The sequence below is a fragment of the Orcinus orca genome, chromosome 10, assembly GCF_937001465.1.
Source record: "Orcinus orca chromosome 10, mOrcOrc1.1, whole genome shotgun sequence".
In the NCBI taxonomy this organism is placed as follows: Eukaryota; Metazoa; Chordata; class Mammalia; order Artiodactyla; family Delphinidae; genus Orcinus; species Orcinus orca.
In genome coordinates, this window is record NC_064568.1 from 14,539,347 (window position 1) to 14,556,272 (window position 16,926).

Consider the following 16,926-nt stretch of genomic DNA (forward strand, 5'->3'; position numbering starts at 1 on the left):
GACTAAAAACGTACATTTCCCCATGTAGATATTTCCAAGGTCAAGAACTAAAAACTGTTCCTACTTGGAATCATTTAAACTGTTTTCTGTACCTGATTCTTTTAATCTTCCTGTGTATACAGTTGTATCGTGGTTTAACAGAGTATGAAAGGATAGGAATTACATTTGTTTTGCTATTTAGATAAAATATTCAGGCTGATGTGGCATTAAAATCTGTGTACTAAGACTCAGTGTTCTGTGTTTGAGATTAGGATCTGGCTCTATAAAATTTGGACAATGGACTAGGCCTCTGTCTCCTAGGGTAATTAATTTCATTAGTTTCGGAAATTATGGCTTCCCCTATGGTACACACACACACACACACACACACACACACACACACACGTGCGTGTGTGTGCACATACAGTGTAAAAATGTATACACAAACTCTAAGTCAAATAACTTCTATTCATATATTGCAAATGTTAGAAGAACTATTTTGTGGCATTACGTACTCTTAATAATCTCCTCCCCAAAGTGTTCTTCCAGTGTGGTAGCTATTTGCAAGCTGAATGCAGTTACTTTGCTAGAATTTGGGATCTGTCCTGGCAACACTGACTTGAGAAGGAGAAAAGATCATGGAGAAAAGAGTCAGTTCCCTTCTAATCGCTCATATCAAAGCTATAGAAGAAATAATCAACCTTAGGCTTGAATGGGCTTGGAGAGACTACTTGGCTCTATGTTCTCTTTTAGGAAGATGAAATGCTTCTAATCCATCTTTGATATAGAAGCCTATCAAAGACATGGGACTTACTCTAAGTTATGGTGTAATTAGGATAGAATAGAGGCTGGGCTATGTCTTCATTGTACATACAACCTCCACAGTAAACCGTTATGCCCTTTCCCTCCTTCCCTCCTTCCCTTCCTCCCTTCCTCCATTCCTTCCTTCCTTTCTTCTTTCCTTCCTTCCTTCTTTCCTTTTTTTTTAATCACTGCTCTAATTTTTACCTTCAGCCTGTTTGTAAATCACCATGATAAGACTACAAAAAAGCCATCAAGTCAACACAAATAGAAGCATGGGTGCTGCATTTCCCAATAAGCTGCATGGAGTCAACTCTTAATGAAACCAGTTGTCTCAGAAAACAATAGAAGAGGGGGCAGGATAGGAAACATGCAGAAACACAAAGTCACAGAGCTGGCTATGTGTGACCTTTGCAAATTACTGCTTAAGGTCAGCTATACCTGGCAGAGATATACATCTGTAATTACTGTACTCTGCTGGGGCTCGACTTTTTTTCCCAACTTTTTAGGATGCATATTCAGGAGATAATTTTATTTGTTTTCTTTTGCTGAAACCTGTAATGGAATTCTAAAGCAATGAGTGAATGGAATTATGAAAGAAGAATCTGTAAATAAAAATCATGTGGGCCATTCCTTTAACCCCAGTGAGACGATGCTGAATCTGATATAACTATTAGTGACTGTTTGGAGGCTAAAAAGATCCCAAATTCATCCTATATGGAGCAAAACAAATAAAACAAAAATCTGAAAAGCTGTTTTAAAAAGCAGTTTCCCTTGTACCCTACAAAGCTTTTCTTTTCTCTCTCTCTCTCTCTCTCTCTCTCTCTCCCATTTTCTTACCTCCATCTAAATCTTTTTCCTTTTCTTTCTCTTCCCAACATGCCTTGCATTTGGGTCTTTAAAGGTTATAGAAGGTAAACAGTAGTCATTCTGGCTCTTTAGGTGAAAACTTACAGTCACTTTAGTAAATGAAGCAGAGCTAATCGATCTTTCCGAACCCTCAGTACAGAGCCTGTGTTTGAGCCTATGGGATCTCTGGAGTTTTCCTGTTCTACAGCAGTATATTTAAACCTTGATTAGGATTTAGGAATGAAAGAGAAAACATTTAAAGAAGATCCACATCCAGATCTGTTGGGAGTGCTTGCAGCAGTTTCCCAGGTAGTCTACCTGAGGAAGGAGCCCAGCTGGGGCAGGGCACCAGTTTTCCTTTCACCTTTCTTTTCACCTTAGTTTTGAATTATCTGTTCTTATGTCTTGAGGCATTTCCTCCCAGAATAGTCTTTCTCTAAAGCTGGTAATGCCTTACATATTCATCCTTTTGGACATGTTCATTCATTCTGCAGACATTTATTGAGTTTGGGTTCTGTGCCAAGGCACAGGACGTACAAGGATACATTTGACAGAATCCCTCTCCTGGGAAAAGCTTCAGTCCGGGGCTGTAGAGGCCCCTGGAGACAGAAAACAGTAAGAAAAGAAAGAGTGCCTTTGAAGGGGCTTTCTCTTATATATCTCGCCATGTCAGGAGAGGGTCTGCAAGGCAGCAGATATAACGGTGAGAACACTCTACACAATTAACACTGTTTATTTGCTTGTTTTAACTTCCTTTTCTCTCTTCCTGACCACATATGCAATCTGAGATCAGAAATGACAAAATGGTGTCCCTGCAACCCGCCTATGGACATTTTTTCTGGCTCAGAATTTTCAGTGCCAAAAATCAGATTTCTAGCTTTTCCTGAAACGTTAGAGGTTCTTCCCGTAAAACGACGTTTGACTGAATTCGGAGTTTATGACTGCCTGTTTTAGGTGTAGAACTCGCTCTCCAGTCCTTCACAGTCTTCCAAGATCGACAGATAGCCATTTTTTCATCACACTATAGTTGTCTTTTCTTTCACTTGGCCTGTTTCATTATTTATGTTACCTGCCTGGTATGTATATGAGTTTGTGACACGTATGATGCTGAAGAAGTGCCCATTGAACCATTTTCATATCTTCAGCACAACAGCTAATTCATAGTAGTAGCCCATTGTGTATTTGATCACATAGAAACACACATGGGTCACTAAATTAGAGCTACAACTGTAGTCAAGTCAACTCTGGGTATACAAGGTTCTACAGCACAGTGGACTGAAATGTATTATGAGTAGAGAAAAACACCTGTTTTGGGGCTGTCAAAACTCTCCCAGAAAACATGCCAGTGCCAATCAGGGATTTCTCAACCACATCCATAGTAGAAGGAAACCTCTCTTCTTTCTCTACAGGAACCTCTCTACATTTTTTTCATGTGGTGAATTCATTTTGTCCTGGGTTGAACACCTGTGTGACTATTTAAAAACCGCAATGCCAGGTGTGTGAGTATGAGTGCCTCCTTTGTATAATGCTCTTCTCAATGATTTCTTAGCAGGCTGGGTCAGGAAAAAGCCTTCAAACTGAATATAGAAAAAGGTGTTAAAGGATTTTTTAAAATATATCTGTTACAAGTGCATGCACTGAAAATATTGCAGTCAAATTATACAAACAGCTCGTAGCCTTGAAAGATCCTTTTGTTTTTACGATCATGTGAAAATGTTTAGTATCTCCGCATATGTAGTTGTAAGTTGGGAGGGAGTAATACGGGAGGGAATTTTGGAAGATCTAGTAAACCCTAAAAATCTGGAAGATATTATATTACAAAATATTTAAAATATTAAAACAAAAGAGATTTGTTTACCTTTTGCTTTGTCTCAGGATCTCCATTCCTCTTTTCCAGGAGATGGCGGCCCTAGGGAAAGCATTCGGTTTGCATTCGATCACAATATCCCCACCAACTTGAACAACTGAATTTTTTTTAATGGGATTTTTGGAGAAATCAGGAGCTGAGGCTAAAAACAAAATTACAAAATTGTTAAATTACTAATATCTATAAACAAAACTTTTTTCAAGCTACTTTGCTCAAGGTTTTTTTGGGCTAGTTATGGATTTGGCATTTTGGAGTCAGTTTCCATTTGTAAAATGAAGATGACAGTAGATATTACCTCAGAAAGTTAGTCTAGGTCTTGAATGAGATAACATTCAATAAAGAAGGATAAATAGTGCCTGGAACAAAGTATGGGTTCAGTAAATGTAATTTATTTTTGTTTTGATGCTGGTCATTGTAATAACAAAAGCAAGCTGGAGTGAGGGAGGAAGCAAGTTACAAAAAGTCACATTCTTAATAATATTTATAATGAAGAGGGTGAAGATGGTTCCATAAGAACAGAAGATGGAATTTTAACCCTGATTAGGGAAATTACTAAATCTGTTCTAGCCAAGATAATAATCCTAAATGTGAATATACATATATGACAATGAAATACCTTTGAAGTAAATCAGAAGTACATCATCATTATTTTAGATTTCTTCAGGCATGCCTTTAACTAGCAAAATGGAAATAAATAGTCTGCCTTCTGTTGAAGCAGGCAGGCTGAGTAGAAACTTAAAAAAAACCAAAAACTAATCTTTGTCAGTTTCAACAAATACCAGTTCATGAGGGTGATAAATAATTAGACTGTCTGGGTGCATCCAAGTCTTCCCAGCTCCATTCTTGTGGGAACCTATGTGTCCAATCCCCATTCTTAGCCTAAAGTCTACGTGAACTGAAGTTCTTTCAGATATGCCATGTTCTCTTGCTTCTGGGCGTTTTGAGTATGGCTTCTCTGTCCTTCCACTGACTTGTGCATGCTTTTTCTTCTGATCTCAGCTTAAAGAGAATGTTCTCAATTTAGGTTATGTTCAACTGATAACACCTATTCAATTCTTCACTGTAATAATCATGACATTTTAAAATTTAGCCTTTTTTCTCTGTGAAACTACAGGTTCTATGAAGGTAAAGATCACTTTAATTTTGATAATTATGTTTTAGGTGCTTAGTACACAACAAATATTCAATAAATGCTGACTGAATGAATAAGCAAATGAATCAATGTCCATCACCCATATGCTCCTGAAACTGTCTTTTTGCTTAATTCCTCCTCTCTTTCATCTCCTGTCTTTATACCACTAAGAAAGCCTTAGAATGAAAGATATCAATGAGTCATTTATCCTGACAGACACCACTGGTTGACTGTCCCAGAATATCATCTGCAAACCACTTCTATCTCAACATTTTCCACTATAAAGTCTTATTTTCCCAGCTTCTCTTGAGGTCTCAGTGGTCACGTGACCGGGTTCTAGCTAATGACATAAAAGGAGTCTGCTGTAAGGGCTCAGAAATTTTTCCTTTACTAATGAAAAAGACTGTCCACCTGTCTTCTTCTGCTTTGAGTGTGGACTTGATTTCTGTAGCTACAGCAGTCATCCTGGAACCAGGAGGCTACAAGCATGAGGAAAGAGTTTAAAGAATAACGTCATCAAGTCACAGTGCCATTGCTCAGCTACCACCCCTGAAGTTATTACTGAGATAAAATAAATTGTTGTTTAAGTCTCTATAAATTGAGGTTTCCATTTCTTATTTTCTTATTTGCAGCTGGAAACATTCCTAATAGATGCTTTTGGGGTTGTATTCAAAACCTCATGCTGGGATCAGCTTTGGAGGAGCCACTTCTGGTTTGGATGAACCCAGTAGTGGGCTCCTCCAAGCCCTAATATGTTGCCCTAGCAGAATAATAATTCTCACTTCACATTTTTTTAGAAGCTAATTTAGACATTTTTCATTATTTCAAGGAAAAGCAATTTCTAATTTACAGAAAAATTGGATTCATATTACATATAATCATAGCTTGCTAAAATGTCAGTTTGAATTTTTTGGCTATAAATGAATGACTTACCTAATACTCTCAATTCTGCATTTGCATAAATTATCTGATATTTGTTTTCTGCAGCACATTGGTAGATACCAGAATCTGACACATTCAGCATAGTTATGATAAGTGTCCCATTTTCTATTTGAATTCTTTCCTAATAAAAGAAAAGTCACATAAAGATGCTAGTGTGTTAACGTAGGTATTCTCTTATCATTTATGCATATCTATGAGCTATGATACTTTGGTGTATGAGAACTGTTGCTTATGAAAATGAGGTTAGTATACTTCAAGGTCCTGAGAAGCTTTCTGGAGTTTAAGAAAATGGAAGTGTTCTTAGTATAATTTTAGTGGTTAGTATATTTTATGTGACCTTATTTTTTTGAATATTGGCATTCTTTGCATTGAAGGTATGTTACCTTTCTGTTATACGGTATATAAAATAATTTGGAATACTCTACCATTCCAGTTTTCCAGAAAACATGGTTTGACAATAATGTTAGACATGGATAGAGTGATTAGCAAATTTCCTTGGATTTCCATCATAATGTCTCAAAAAGACTTAAAATATGATGACTTGATAATTTTCTAATTCAGTACATAAGTTGAAGGAGCTAAATTCTTCTTTTCTGCAGTTGACTGTAAAGTATGTTTAAATAGCCAAAATCTGTTACACAGTCCCATTTGGAGTATAGAAATATAATTTTGAGTGTATAGAATGAAATAGTTTAATAGTGCAAATATAACTTTAAATATTTCAGGGTACCTATTACCATCCTCTAAAGATAACAAAAGTAGGCCGGAGGAAACAGGGAATGTTACATGCAATAGGGATTCAGGAATTAAATTTCAGTAAAGCCGAAACAAAGAACAGTGTTCCATTCAGATTCTAAACAACAGATGTTCCTTTTATCTCTAACTGTGCCTATAAGTGCAAAGTAGAGTGGAGAATTAACACAATTATTTGGATAATTTGATGGGAAAAATAACCTTGTCTCATTTTCTGTATATTGTAGGATAAGGTGTGCTTTAGATTGAAAATTGTGGATAACTGCCTCAGCTCTCTACTTCCCTAAGTTTAGAGACGGCCATTAGCTTTCATAAAACCAAGATACTGGGTAATGATTAAGAGCTTGGGTTCTGGAATCAGATTATGCTTAGAATACTAATTCTAACATTTACTAGCTGTGGTGTGACCTTGGACAAATGGACTTAAGCCCTCTGACACCAATTTTTTTTCATTTATAGAAATAATAATCATATCTCTCTCATAAAATTGTCATGAGGATACGATAATATAATGCATGGAAAATACTTAACACAGGGCCTGGCTCATATGAGAGTTCAGTGGATGTTGTTGATGATGATGAGGAGGAGGAGGAGGAGGATGATGAGGATGAGGATGATGATATCATCTGAATACGGATCCATCACTGAGTAATGTGTGACCTTGTGCAAGTTGTGTTCTCTACCCTTAGTTTTCTCATTTGAAAAATGATGATAATATTAATAGCTATGTGAGGATTAAATAAATTTAAGGATTAAATAAATTAGGGTATATAAAGATTATACTGTATTTCCTGGCACCTACTAAACATTCCAGAAACATAGTTTCTGTTAGTAACAAAATTTCCCTAGCAGAGTAGGTGAATGTTTAATATCAGCACAGTTGCTTACCTCTGGATTGAGGCGTTCACCATTCTTTAACCATGTGTACCAAGGGTTTGGCTTTCCACTAGCTTTGCATTCCCAAAACAAGCTGTCATAGATGGACAGGTATGTATTTTGGATTTTTTGTTCCCATTCTGGAGGGGCTGTTTCGAAAAGAAACAACAGCAGCTATTTAGCAAGTCAGTTATCCAAGACATTATTTTACATTCCAAGGACTGTAGAAATCAGAAGGACAAGGCTAACTGGGTCTGGTAGTACTGTACACACATGATTTGAGGGAAGAGAAATGCCGGACCCCCAAAGTGGGATAAGAGAAACCCTGTTGTAAATATCAGTGGACGTTTTGCGTAAGATTTATGTTTGCCTTTTGTCATTTTGCTGCACCTGTATAACAACTTGAGAGTTGTGGGAACAAGGCTAGAGAATAATTCTATGTTAACTATTAGTATATAGGTCAAGTTAGAAAATGTATATCAAATCTGAACCCTCTGTGGGCAAAAGGCCATTGGTTACATTTGGATTAAGCTAAGTAAAATAATTGTATCTATACCCGATATAATTACAATTCAGTAGTTTGAAGTGTAAATCAAATATCAGCCTCATCACATTTTAGTACGGTTATAATCCAGTGTTTTTTTTCCCTACATAAAATTCTTGACAGGGAATGAGAACTTTTGGAGTTGTATATAGGTTAAGCATCTAACTTTGATCCTAGGCATGAATTTTCCAAACCTTATTTTCTAATCTGAGAACTAATCTACATAGTTCTGAAGCAAAAAGCAACTGGTATAATTGATGTTGAAATGTTATTTAAGTGTAAGGTAGTATTATCCTTTCTAACATTCATGGAAACAGGGGTGTATAAGTTAAATGCTTTAAAATTAATATTTCTTCTATAATGATGATAGGAAAATTTCTGGATTTGCAATTTAATCCCTCTCCTTTGTTTAGATCTATTCTAGATATGTTGGAGTGGAGGAGCCTTCCTTTGGAATCTCAATCTATTACCAGCTAGGTGTTTTACATGTGTTGTACTCAATTCTTCCTCCAAACTTTTATAGAGGATTTTGTTGTATGGGTGTTAGGTAACCTGCTCAAGAAGACATAGTTAGAAAAGAGAAACCTATCGTTTTACTCTGAGAGCAGAGCCAAAGTCAAGGGCTTGTGTTCAGTTTGTTTATTTGGAAGTGCTGGCCAAGGGTAAGGTGTCAGGAAAAGGAAGAGTCAACAGGGAAGGAAAGAGTTAATGCAAGGATGAGTTATTGAGTTGACCACCAGCACGGACTCTGTGAATGTATAAGGAATGTCTATAACTGCATACCCAGGAAAGGAGGAGGAAGCATTTATTCATTGGCTCTTTTTCACAGTTATTCAAGGGCAGTGCAGGTGTTAACTATTAGGACATCCAGGTTGTGTGTGCTTAAGTGCTGAGTAGGTTCTTGAAGGGGCCAAAGAAAACTGGAGCAGGGAACAAGATGGCCTTCTGTGGCACCTGCGGTAAGACTCTGTCAGGCTACACCTGCAAACCACGGTGCTGAGCTGGTCACTGCAGCAGTAGTTGGAGAAAGTGGAACTGAGAGTCTTTGAAATGATGCACAAGTATATCTGACTTTCAGGGTGTTTCCACTGTAACTTCCGCTTCCACAAAGATAGAACATCCTTCAGGGAGGAGAGGAAGAAATCATGATGTCCCACTGTGGTGAAAAGTAAGCCTAGATTACCTCCTGTGGAAATCAGGGCAACTTCCAGTTACACAACATGTTTTTCACAACCTTGAGGGATAAATGAAGGCAACCCTTAGAAGAACTGAGTGTATGGGTGAAATTGATTCATGTTTCTATTTATTATTTTTAAAATGTATAATCTGTAGGTAATTGTTCAGAAATTGCCCTAACATATGTTTGACCTGGAAGAAGAAATGCATGGTCATATAAAATCCACATAGCTTACAGGAGTTTGAGATATATATGGTTTGTTGCTTAGTGCAATAACTGTAACTTTAAACCATATTTATTTATTTAATGTGTACATTCTTTGGTTGCTTAGGATTCTGAAGAACAAAGTTTTAAATCTTCAACTAAGTAGGAACTACATAAAAAAACAAAGCTTAGGATTTCAAGTCTACCATATGGGCTTGGGTTTTAGATTTATTTTTTCCCCCATCAATGGTTATGTAACTCACTTAACTCCTCTAAATGTGTTCCGTTTTTTATAATGAAAATATTTTATAAACTTATTTTGGAGGTTATAAGGACACAATATAGATGGATATTTTTCCTCTGATTACTTTATTATTGATTATAAATGTGTCACATAGAAACATGTCACATAGAAGATGACTTTTGGCCATGTATAAATACAGTTTTTAAAAGTCCCCTAGTACAGATGTATTAAATTTAGCGAAGAAGTTAATAATATTTTAAAAGCAACAAACATTTTGATAATTATGAGGTATATTTTATGTTTTTTTCACATCAAAAAAAAAGAAAAAGTGAATTTCATGCAAGTGTGTATTTTGGCCTGGATGAAAGAAGACATAAAGGCAACTTTCAGAAAATATATGCTTTCACCATCTCTCTTAAGTCCATGAGAGATTCTGATAATTGAGGCAAATATATTTTTTAAATGAAGTAATGAGTTTTTTTTTCTATTACCTACATATGAGTAGACAATTATTGGAAATATAAACAAATACTGAAAACTACCATTAAGTATTATGTTTCTCCTGTCATTTTCTCCTTCTTTTGTTAAGTTCTACTTGGGATAATAATTAAGGTTTTCATAGGCTGTTGCTGAATGTTTTAAGGGAAATATATTGAATTCCATTCTACTTTGTGTTATAAACGTCTATGGCTTTTACATAACATTGCTGATATTTCCAAGGCAATTATAATAAACAATAGCATGCTATTATTTATTAGCATACTATGCTGAAATTAAAGCCATATTTTAAAAATGGTCATTCCCATCTGCTAATCATTGTATTAATAAGCATCCTTTCCTGGAAATGTGTCTTCTCTATTTCTCCTATGACACTTTTCCACAACATGCTAAAGACGTTCACTATTTACTATGAAGGATATGACCAATTATTTCATATACTTTTTGAAATTCATTAGCTCACCATAGAAAATGAGTTGACCTTTTGCAAGATTTCTTCCTCGAAGGTTACTTGCAATGCACTCATAGACGCCTTCATCTTCCTGTTGAAAATTTGGGATTTCAAGGATAGCTTGGGATTTGCTGTACTTGACTTTCCCAGGCAACGGGCTTCCATCCAACCTCCTCCAACTAATATCAGGGACTGGACTAAACAGTTATACCTCATTAGAATAGAAGATGGTTCAGTCTTTATGACAGCAGGATAAAATAAGAATTCCTTAAGGATAACTCTCAAGGAAAAAAATAAATCAATATATTATATTGTGACTAGTTTTCACATCATGCAGTCATTTGCCATTCACTCATCCAGCGATTTATAACACTTTATTAAGAGCCTGTCATGTGCAAGTCACAGTATTAGGATCAGGGAATAAACTGATGACTGAACTAAACATGTTTTCTGCCCTCATGTTGCTCACAGACCAGTGGGGAAACAGGCAATAAACAAATTATGAAAAACAAATATATTTGTAAATTGCAATAACTGAAACAAAGGAAATAAGGTGCAGAGATAATAGCAAGATTATATCACTTTAAATACGGTGGTCAGGAAATTCTTTGTGAGGATGTGACTTTTAAGAGGAGGCAAGCTCTCTCTATTTACAGATTCTAAGACAAAAATACAGATTCCTCTATAGCTAAACTGGTACTAATATGTAACTGAAGACATATGTGATGGGTGAGCTAAATTATCAAAGGGGATCAGTATTATATAACAGACCCAGATGAATTGGGAGCACAGAATCTATGATCCTCAAAAGAATGTACTTATTTACACTCAAACTTAAAATGACATAAAAGATAACTTTACATTGTACTCTGTCTCTTTTCAGAAAGAATTTGTAAAGAATTCCTGTATTTATAGGAATTTAGCTTAAGGTCTTAAATCTAATACGTTTAGTCTAATACAATTATCTTTTAAAACAGCAAAAATACCATGGTGAGGAAGGCCTCACTTGTACAGATAGAATATAAAGAAATGTAGCTTATAAAGTTATAACCAGAAAATCTTCCCTAAACCAATCATTTGTAAAATCAATCCCCAATCTATTCACACTATCATCTTTCCTTTCTTACTTTCAAGTAATTCTTCATTCCCTTATGGATTTTCAGGTGCTTTAAATATTTCTGTTCTAAACGTATTTCAAATAATAATAATAATAGTAAATCATTTTGCAAAGCTAAATTAGAAAACTTTGTAGACGATGCAGAATTTTTTTCAAGTCCATGAAACTGGTGTAGGAGAACCATTCAGTCACATACAAAGTGGTTGACAAATGAAGATCTACTGAGTCTGAGCAGTAACAACTGCAGAAAATTGGTGGTGATGACTGAGTAGAGACTTCAATTAAAGCAGGGAAACTGATGAAGGCTCAGGAATTTTTTATTGCAAACAATGATGATCCTGCTGTGCAAATCAAAGATATACATCATGCAGAAAGTCATACATGTGCTCACACATATTTCACAGGAAACATACTCCCCAATCAATGTTTGATTCATCTGTTTTTCTCAGAATTAGCATATAGTGACAGATACAACTTGAATTTTGTTAAACACAACATCATTATGTATTATGATAAGTTTTGTTTTTGTCTTTTTAAAAAGCTTTGCCACTTGCCACAACTTTAGGTTGATATTTTAGTAAAATGGCATATTCTTGCCAACAATTAACCCAGATAACTGGTTTTCTTATTCATTCATTTTATGAAATACCAAACTAAGGATAAAAATAAAGTTCTAGAAGAAAGTTTACTCACAGAGAAAGAGCTTCACCAAGTCTGGGGCAGTATTATCCAATTTTTAAAAATACATGTAACGTGTACGTGAACATGAAAAGTTAGTAGCTATAGGTGGTGAGAATATGAATGCCTTTTATTCTCCTTTTTTCTGCTTATCTCAATTTTTCCATTATCTTCCTACAATGAGCATGTATTACCCATGTAATAGAAAAATTCTAAGAAAATTAATTTACAAAGAGAAAAATATTATAAATAGAGGCTCTGATATTTATCTGAATTCATGATCCTTTGTTGTCTTTTTATGATAGTGTATCTCTGAGGTTTATGACAAATACATGCAAAATATTCAACTAAAAAACATTTTAACCTAAAACATTCAGACAAAAAAAAAATTCAGTAAAGACTATTTTCCCATTGTTATATAATTGTTCTTTATTTTAACTATGAAGACAGAAGTCCATTTTTAACCTAACTAAATATCTAAATCTCTGAACCAGAAATTTAATGGTTTGACATTTAATAATAATAACTATAATAATATCACAATGAAGAGCTACGGTTTATTAACCACAGACTGTGTGCCAAGCACTATGTGTATAATGTGTAAATATAATTTCATTTTCTCTTTCTGTAAGTGAAAGTGGCACAGCTGGGATTTATTTCCAGATTTCTTTGTCTCAGAATCTATGTGCTTACAAGACAAAACAGACATCACAGCTACTGTAAAATCATCCTCTGATAGCTTTCAATTTTTGTGGTTTTGTAAAAGTGAATCACCATCTTAAGTGGCCCAGTTAAGTGGGGGTAAAAAGAACAAGTCCCACCAATCCCAATTATTCTGACCTTTCCCTCCAAAAGAACTCAGTGAGGACATCAGTGAGGACACTGGAGTCTCTGGACAAGCATTTTTCCCTTGAAGGATAAAATGATGTATCCTATATAGACATACCTTTCCAACAGAAGTAGTGCAGCAGATAATGTCAGTGCTTCACCCGTTTTCTTTCTTATCCCTTAGCACCCCAAATCCTGATGTGCTTTCACCCTCAACAGTTAGTACATGCATCATTTTGCTGTCAACTACCCTTAAGCTGCTGTAGCTAACTTTTCCTTCACAAAAAAAGAGCTGAAAACAGTAAGGAATTTACCTACTCCCTGGGGCAACTCTCAACCAATAACTGACTAAATGAGGCGTAAATACTCCAGCTCCCCTGCCCCTGATGGTGGAATACCTCTAGGTGTGACCTGCACTCTTTCTAGAACCCCTGTACAAGACTGAGGCAAATATATCTTCTGTGGAACTTTGCATGATATTATACTCTGCCTGGCTACTCTTTTTTCCCAAGTGGGCTTGTCCATTCCCTGATGTGTTCTTCATAAAAACTCTTCTAAAAAGTCACTTTAAAAAAAATATCCTTTCAAGATCTACTTCTTGGCAAACCAGTTTATTAGAACCCCCAATATGCTCTAATCATTTTCCACTTTGATTATAATACCAACTGTAAGTACTTCTCAATATGGTACTTCTATATAGCCACTAGACATATAAAAATGATATTCTGTGGAAGTGAACATTAATGGCCTATAAGACCAAAAACTGAGCAGTAGAATCCTTGTGAAAAACCATGAGTGTGGTTTATATTTTCAGAACAATGCTCTATAGGGTCAAAATTACACTAGAAGGCAAGAAATGTGAAAGAAACATGAGGCTGAAGTGAGACATAAGTTTCTCACTTAAAGAACATCCTCTAGATCTTGTTTTTCATACCTCAATTATGTTTGGAGTGATATATCTTCTCTCATAAACCACTCAACTATTGAGAAGCTTATAAAATTCAGTGAACTGGCTTCTAACGTAACTTTCAATTTTGAAGAAAGGTATAAGAATTAGACCTCTGTATTCTCAGTCTGCAGTGGACATGTGTTGGTTTTTGTGTGTGCATTTTGATTTTCCTTAGAAAACCCAGTGCTTACTGTCTTTAGTCCATCTGATTTGAATTGGGAGGACTATACCTCTAGCTGCAGGACTGAGCACAAGATTCAGGTCTTGCCATTAGAAGCTAGTGTACCGTGGCCACCATAGTTGGTCAACTCTGGAAACTAAGACAACCCACTCAGAGACAACTAGACTCAGTTCTGGGACTGCTTTTGGAGGAGTTATTAAAGAGAGGATCTTTTGTTCCTAGGGTTTCCTCAGATAGTGGGATATAGCTTGGAGCTTCTAGGCAGCACTTTTCCACCACATGGAGAAAGTGTCTCTGAAAGTCAAAGTTGACACAAAAGAAGGAAACTTGGAATTCTTTACATGTCTAGATTAAGTCATGCTTGATGCACAAAAAAATTTTAAAAAAAATCTCCTTGAACATTTCCATTAGTCAATACAGTCTCTTTTTGTAATGCCTTTTTGAGTAATTTTCCTGCTGCTTTCGTCCAAAAAAAGACTTTACAAATAGTGTCTGAATGCCTGGGTTCAAATCCTAGCTATGTTATTTTCTATCTGTGTGATCAAATTGTATGATATGGTAGATTCCTTCAGGATATCATATTTTATACTCTAGATATTTTAGAATTCTCAGAGCAACTAAACTATCAAAAAACAGTCACTCAGACATTTAAACTTTTTAATCAAAAGTCTTATCAAGTGCATTTCGTGGCTATATTTCATGTTAACAAAATTTCTAATGGGAGAAAAATCAAGCAGTTTTATATGATTTCACAGTTACTAATTAAACGTTGAGATTTTGTTTTCAGATTTGTTATGTCAGTACAAAATATGAATGTCATGAACCTCTTGATTACCACTGGTAATGTGAGATATAGGATCATGGAGAATACATGTAAAACATGTGCATTTTAATGAAAAGTTCCCATTTAGTCTGGGCACTTTTTATGAAGACACTAAATGAATTGCTTTAGATTTCACACCGTCTCTCTTTTCTGAAGACATGCCAAATGGACAGTGGGTAGAAAGAACTAAAATCAACAAAAGATGAAATTATTTTAGTAATGAGCTTTAGTTTTAAATGCAAGTTAATTTTTCCAAGAGATAACATTCTGTATAAATGATAATACTAATACTAGTGCTAATATTAATAACAAAGCTATTATAATAGAATACTATTTATACAGTACAGAGCAGAGTGCAGTTTTTACACTTACCAGCTATATGTTATTGCACATTTATAACATAAATATTCTCATTTATAGGATAGGGCTTAACACTAGTATGTAAGTCACAGGACTAGAGTGAAGATTAAATGATATAATACATTTCATGTGTTTAACACACTGTCTAGAACACTTTAAACTATATTTTTTGTGTTAATGACAAGTTAAAAATAATTTAAGATTACTATGTTACTGTAATCATTTCAAAAGCCAGATTCCTAGCTTGTATTTATCTGTTTTCTATTCTCCTTTAAGAACTCCATATGACTAGGCATTTGACATAAATTGATTTATGAATCATACATAAACTAAAATCAAATCTCCATACTGTGAACGAAATGGGTACACAAGCATGAACATATGTCTCTAGAAGTAAATTTCCTGCTTCTTCCTGTTTAATACACTGGCTGGTAAGGAGATAATGCCTCTGATCATAGCAGTAATGTTCATTTCCTCCTCATGAGAGCAGGGATCTCTCAGGTGAGATATAACATGCTTTGCTGTAAAATACTTTTTTTTTTCAGCCTGGCTTATCATCTAGGGCCATTACGGTAGAGAGGAAAGGAATTAGACAACATTCTCCAAAGAGAAAAAAAATGCGTTGTAAGAAAGGTGAACGTTTATTTATGAATATTAATAACCATTAATTGAGTGCTTACTGTATACCAGGATTGTGACAGATGGTGTCCATATGTCCAGTTAAATACTCAGCTGGAAGTTGTTAACAATCCTAATTACCTTTTTGGAATGGTACTCATGTTTAGACAGGTAATTTCTACTAAATTATGATCTGCCAATTCTCTACCACTTAGAGTTCCAGTACAGGCTAATTTACTGTGATCCACCTTCCAGTTCTCTGAGTTGCCACCCATTCAGTTATTAGCACTAGTAGACTCCTTCTCCTTCTGTGGCTTTAGCATTCTATTTAGGATCTACCTAGTTTGTCCACGATGATGATATTAGTGATGTAATATTCTCTGGCAGTTCATTTTAATTTAAAATAAGTGATCTATTTAAAGTGCAAAGTTAATATATTAATATATGAAGAATGCCATGCAGCAAGGGAGATCTTTGAAGGGTCTTCAGAATGGAGATTATTATTAAATCCCTTGAAACTCTGTCGTTTAAAGGTTAAGTTAAAATACATGGTGCCATCATCATACTAACTACAGGTATCAGCCATTTCTGGCAACATTTCCCTTTCAGTCCCAGTTCCTCCCCACTTCTTTTTTTTTTAATCTTCACAAATATGGTGTCAAAATCCAGCTTGGATACAAATCTCAATAAAGAAAATCAATTTGAAGCAACTCTCTCATCCAGAGTTTCCTCAGACCATAGATGAGGCATTCATGAACCGTGTATTTCAAAAAACTTTGCAAAAGCCTTTTCTTATTTTGTTTCTATATTTTCCTGAAATGTGAGTCCTCACAGTTCTAAAATACTACTAGATCATAAAAGCAAAGTTTCTTTCTTCCTCCTTCCCTCCCTCCTGCTTTCTCTTTCCCTCTTTTTGTCTCTTTCTTTCTCTCCATATTTTCTCCCTTCCTTCCTTCCTCCCTCCCTCCTCCTTTCTTCCTTCCTCCCTCCCTCCCTTCCTTCCTTCCTTCCTTCCTCCTTCCCTCCCTCCCTCCCTCCCTCCTTCCCTCTTCCTT

At 35.4% G+C, this 16,926-nt stretch overlaps 1 protein-coding gene across 1 annotated transcript in view; it reads right to left on the reverse strand.

The window, feature by feature from the left end:
- The window catches only part of CNTN6 (contactin 6), a 232,805-nt gene that overhangs the window by 63,086 nt on the left and 152,793 nt on the right, over window positions 1-16,926 (reverse strand). The window contains 4 exon segments of the mRNA XM_049715559.1: window positions 3,488-3,638; window positions 5,562-5,691; window positions 7,212-7,348; window positions 10,330-10,514. Coding sequence (XP_049571516.1) covers window positions 3,488-3,638; window positions 5,562-5,691; window positions 7,212-7,348; window positions 10,330-10,514 — 603 coding nt within the window.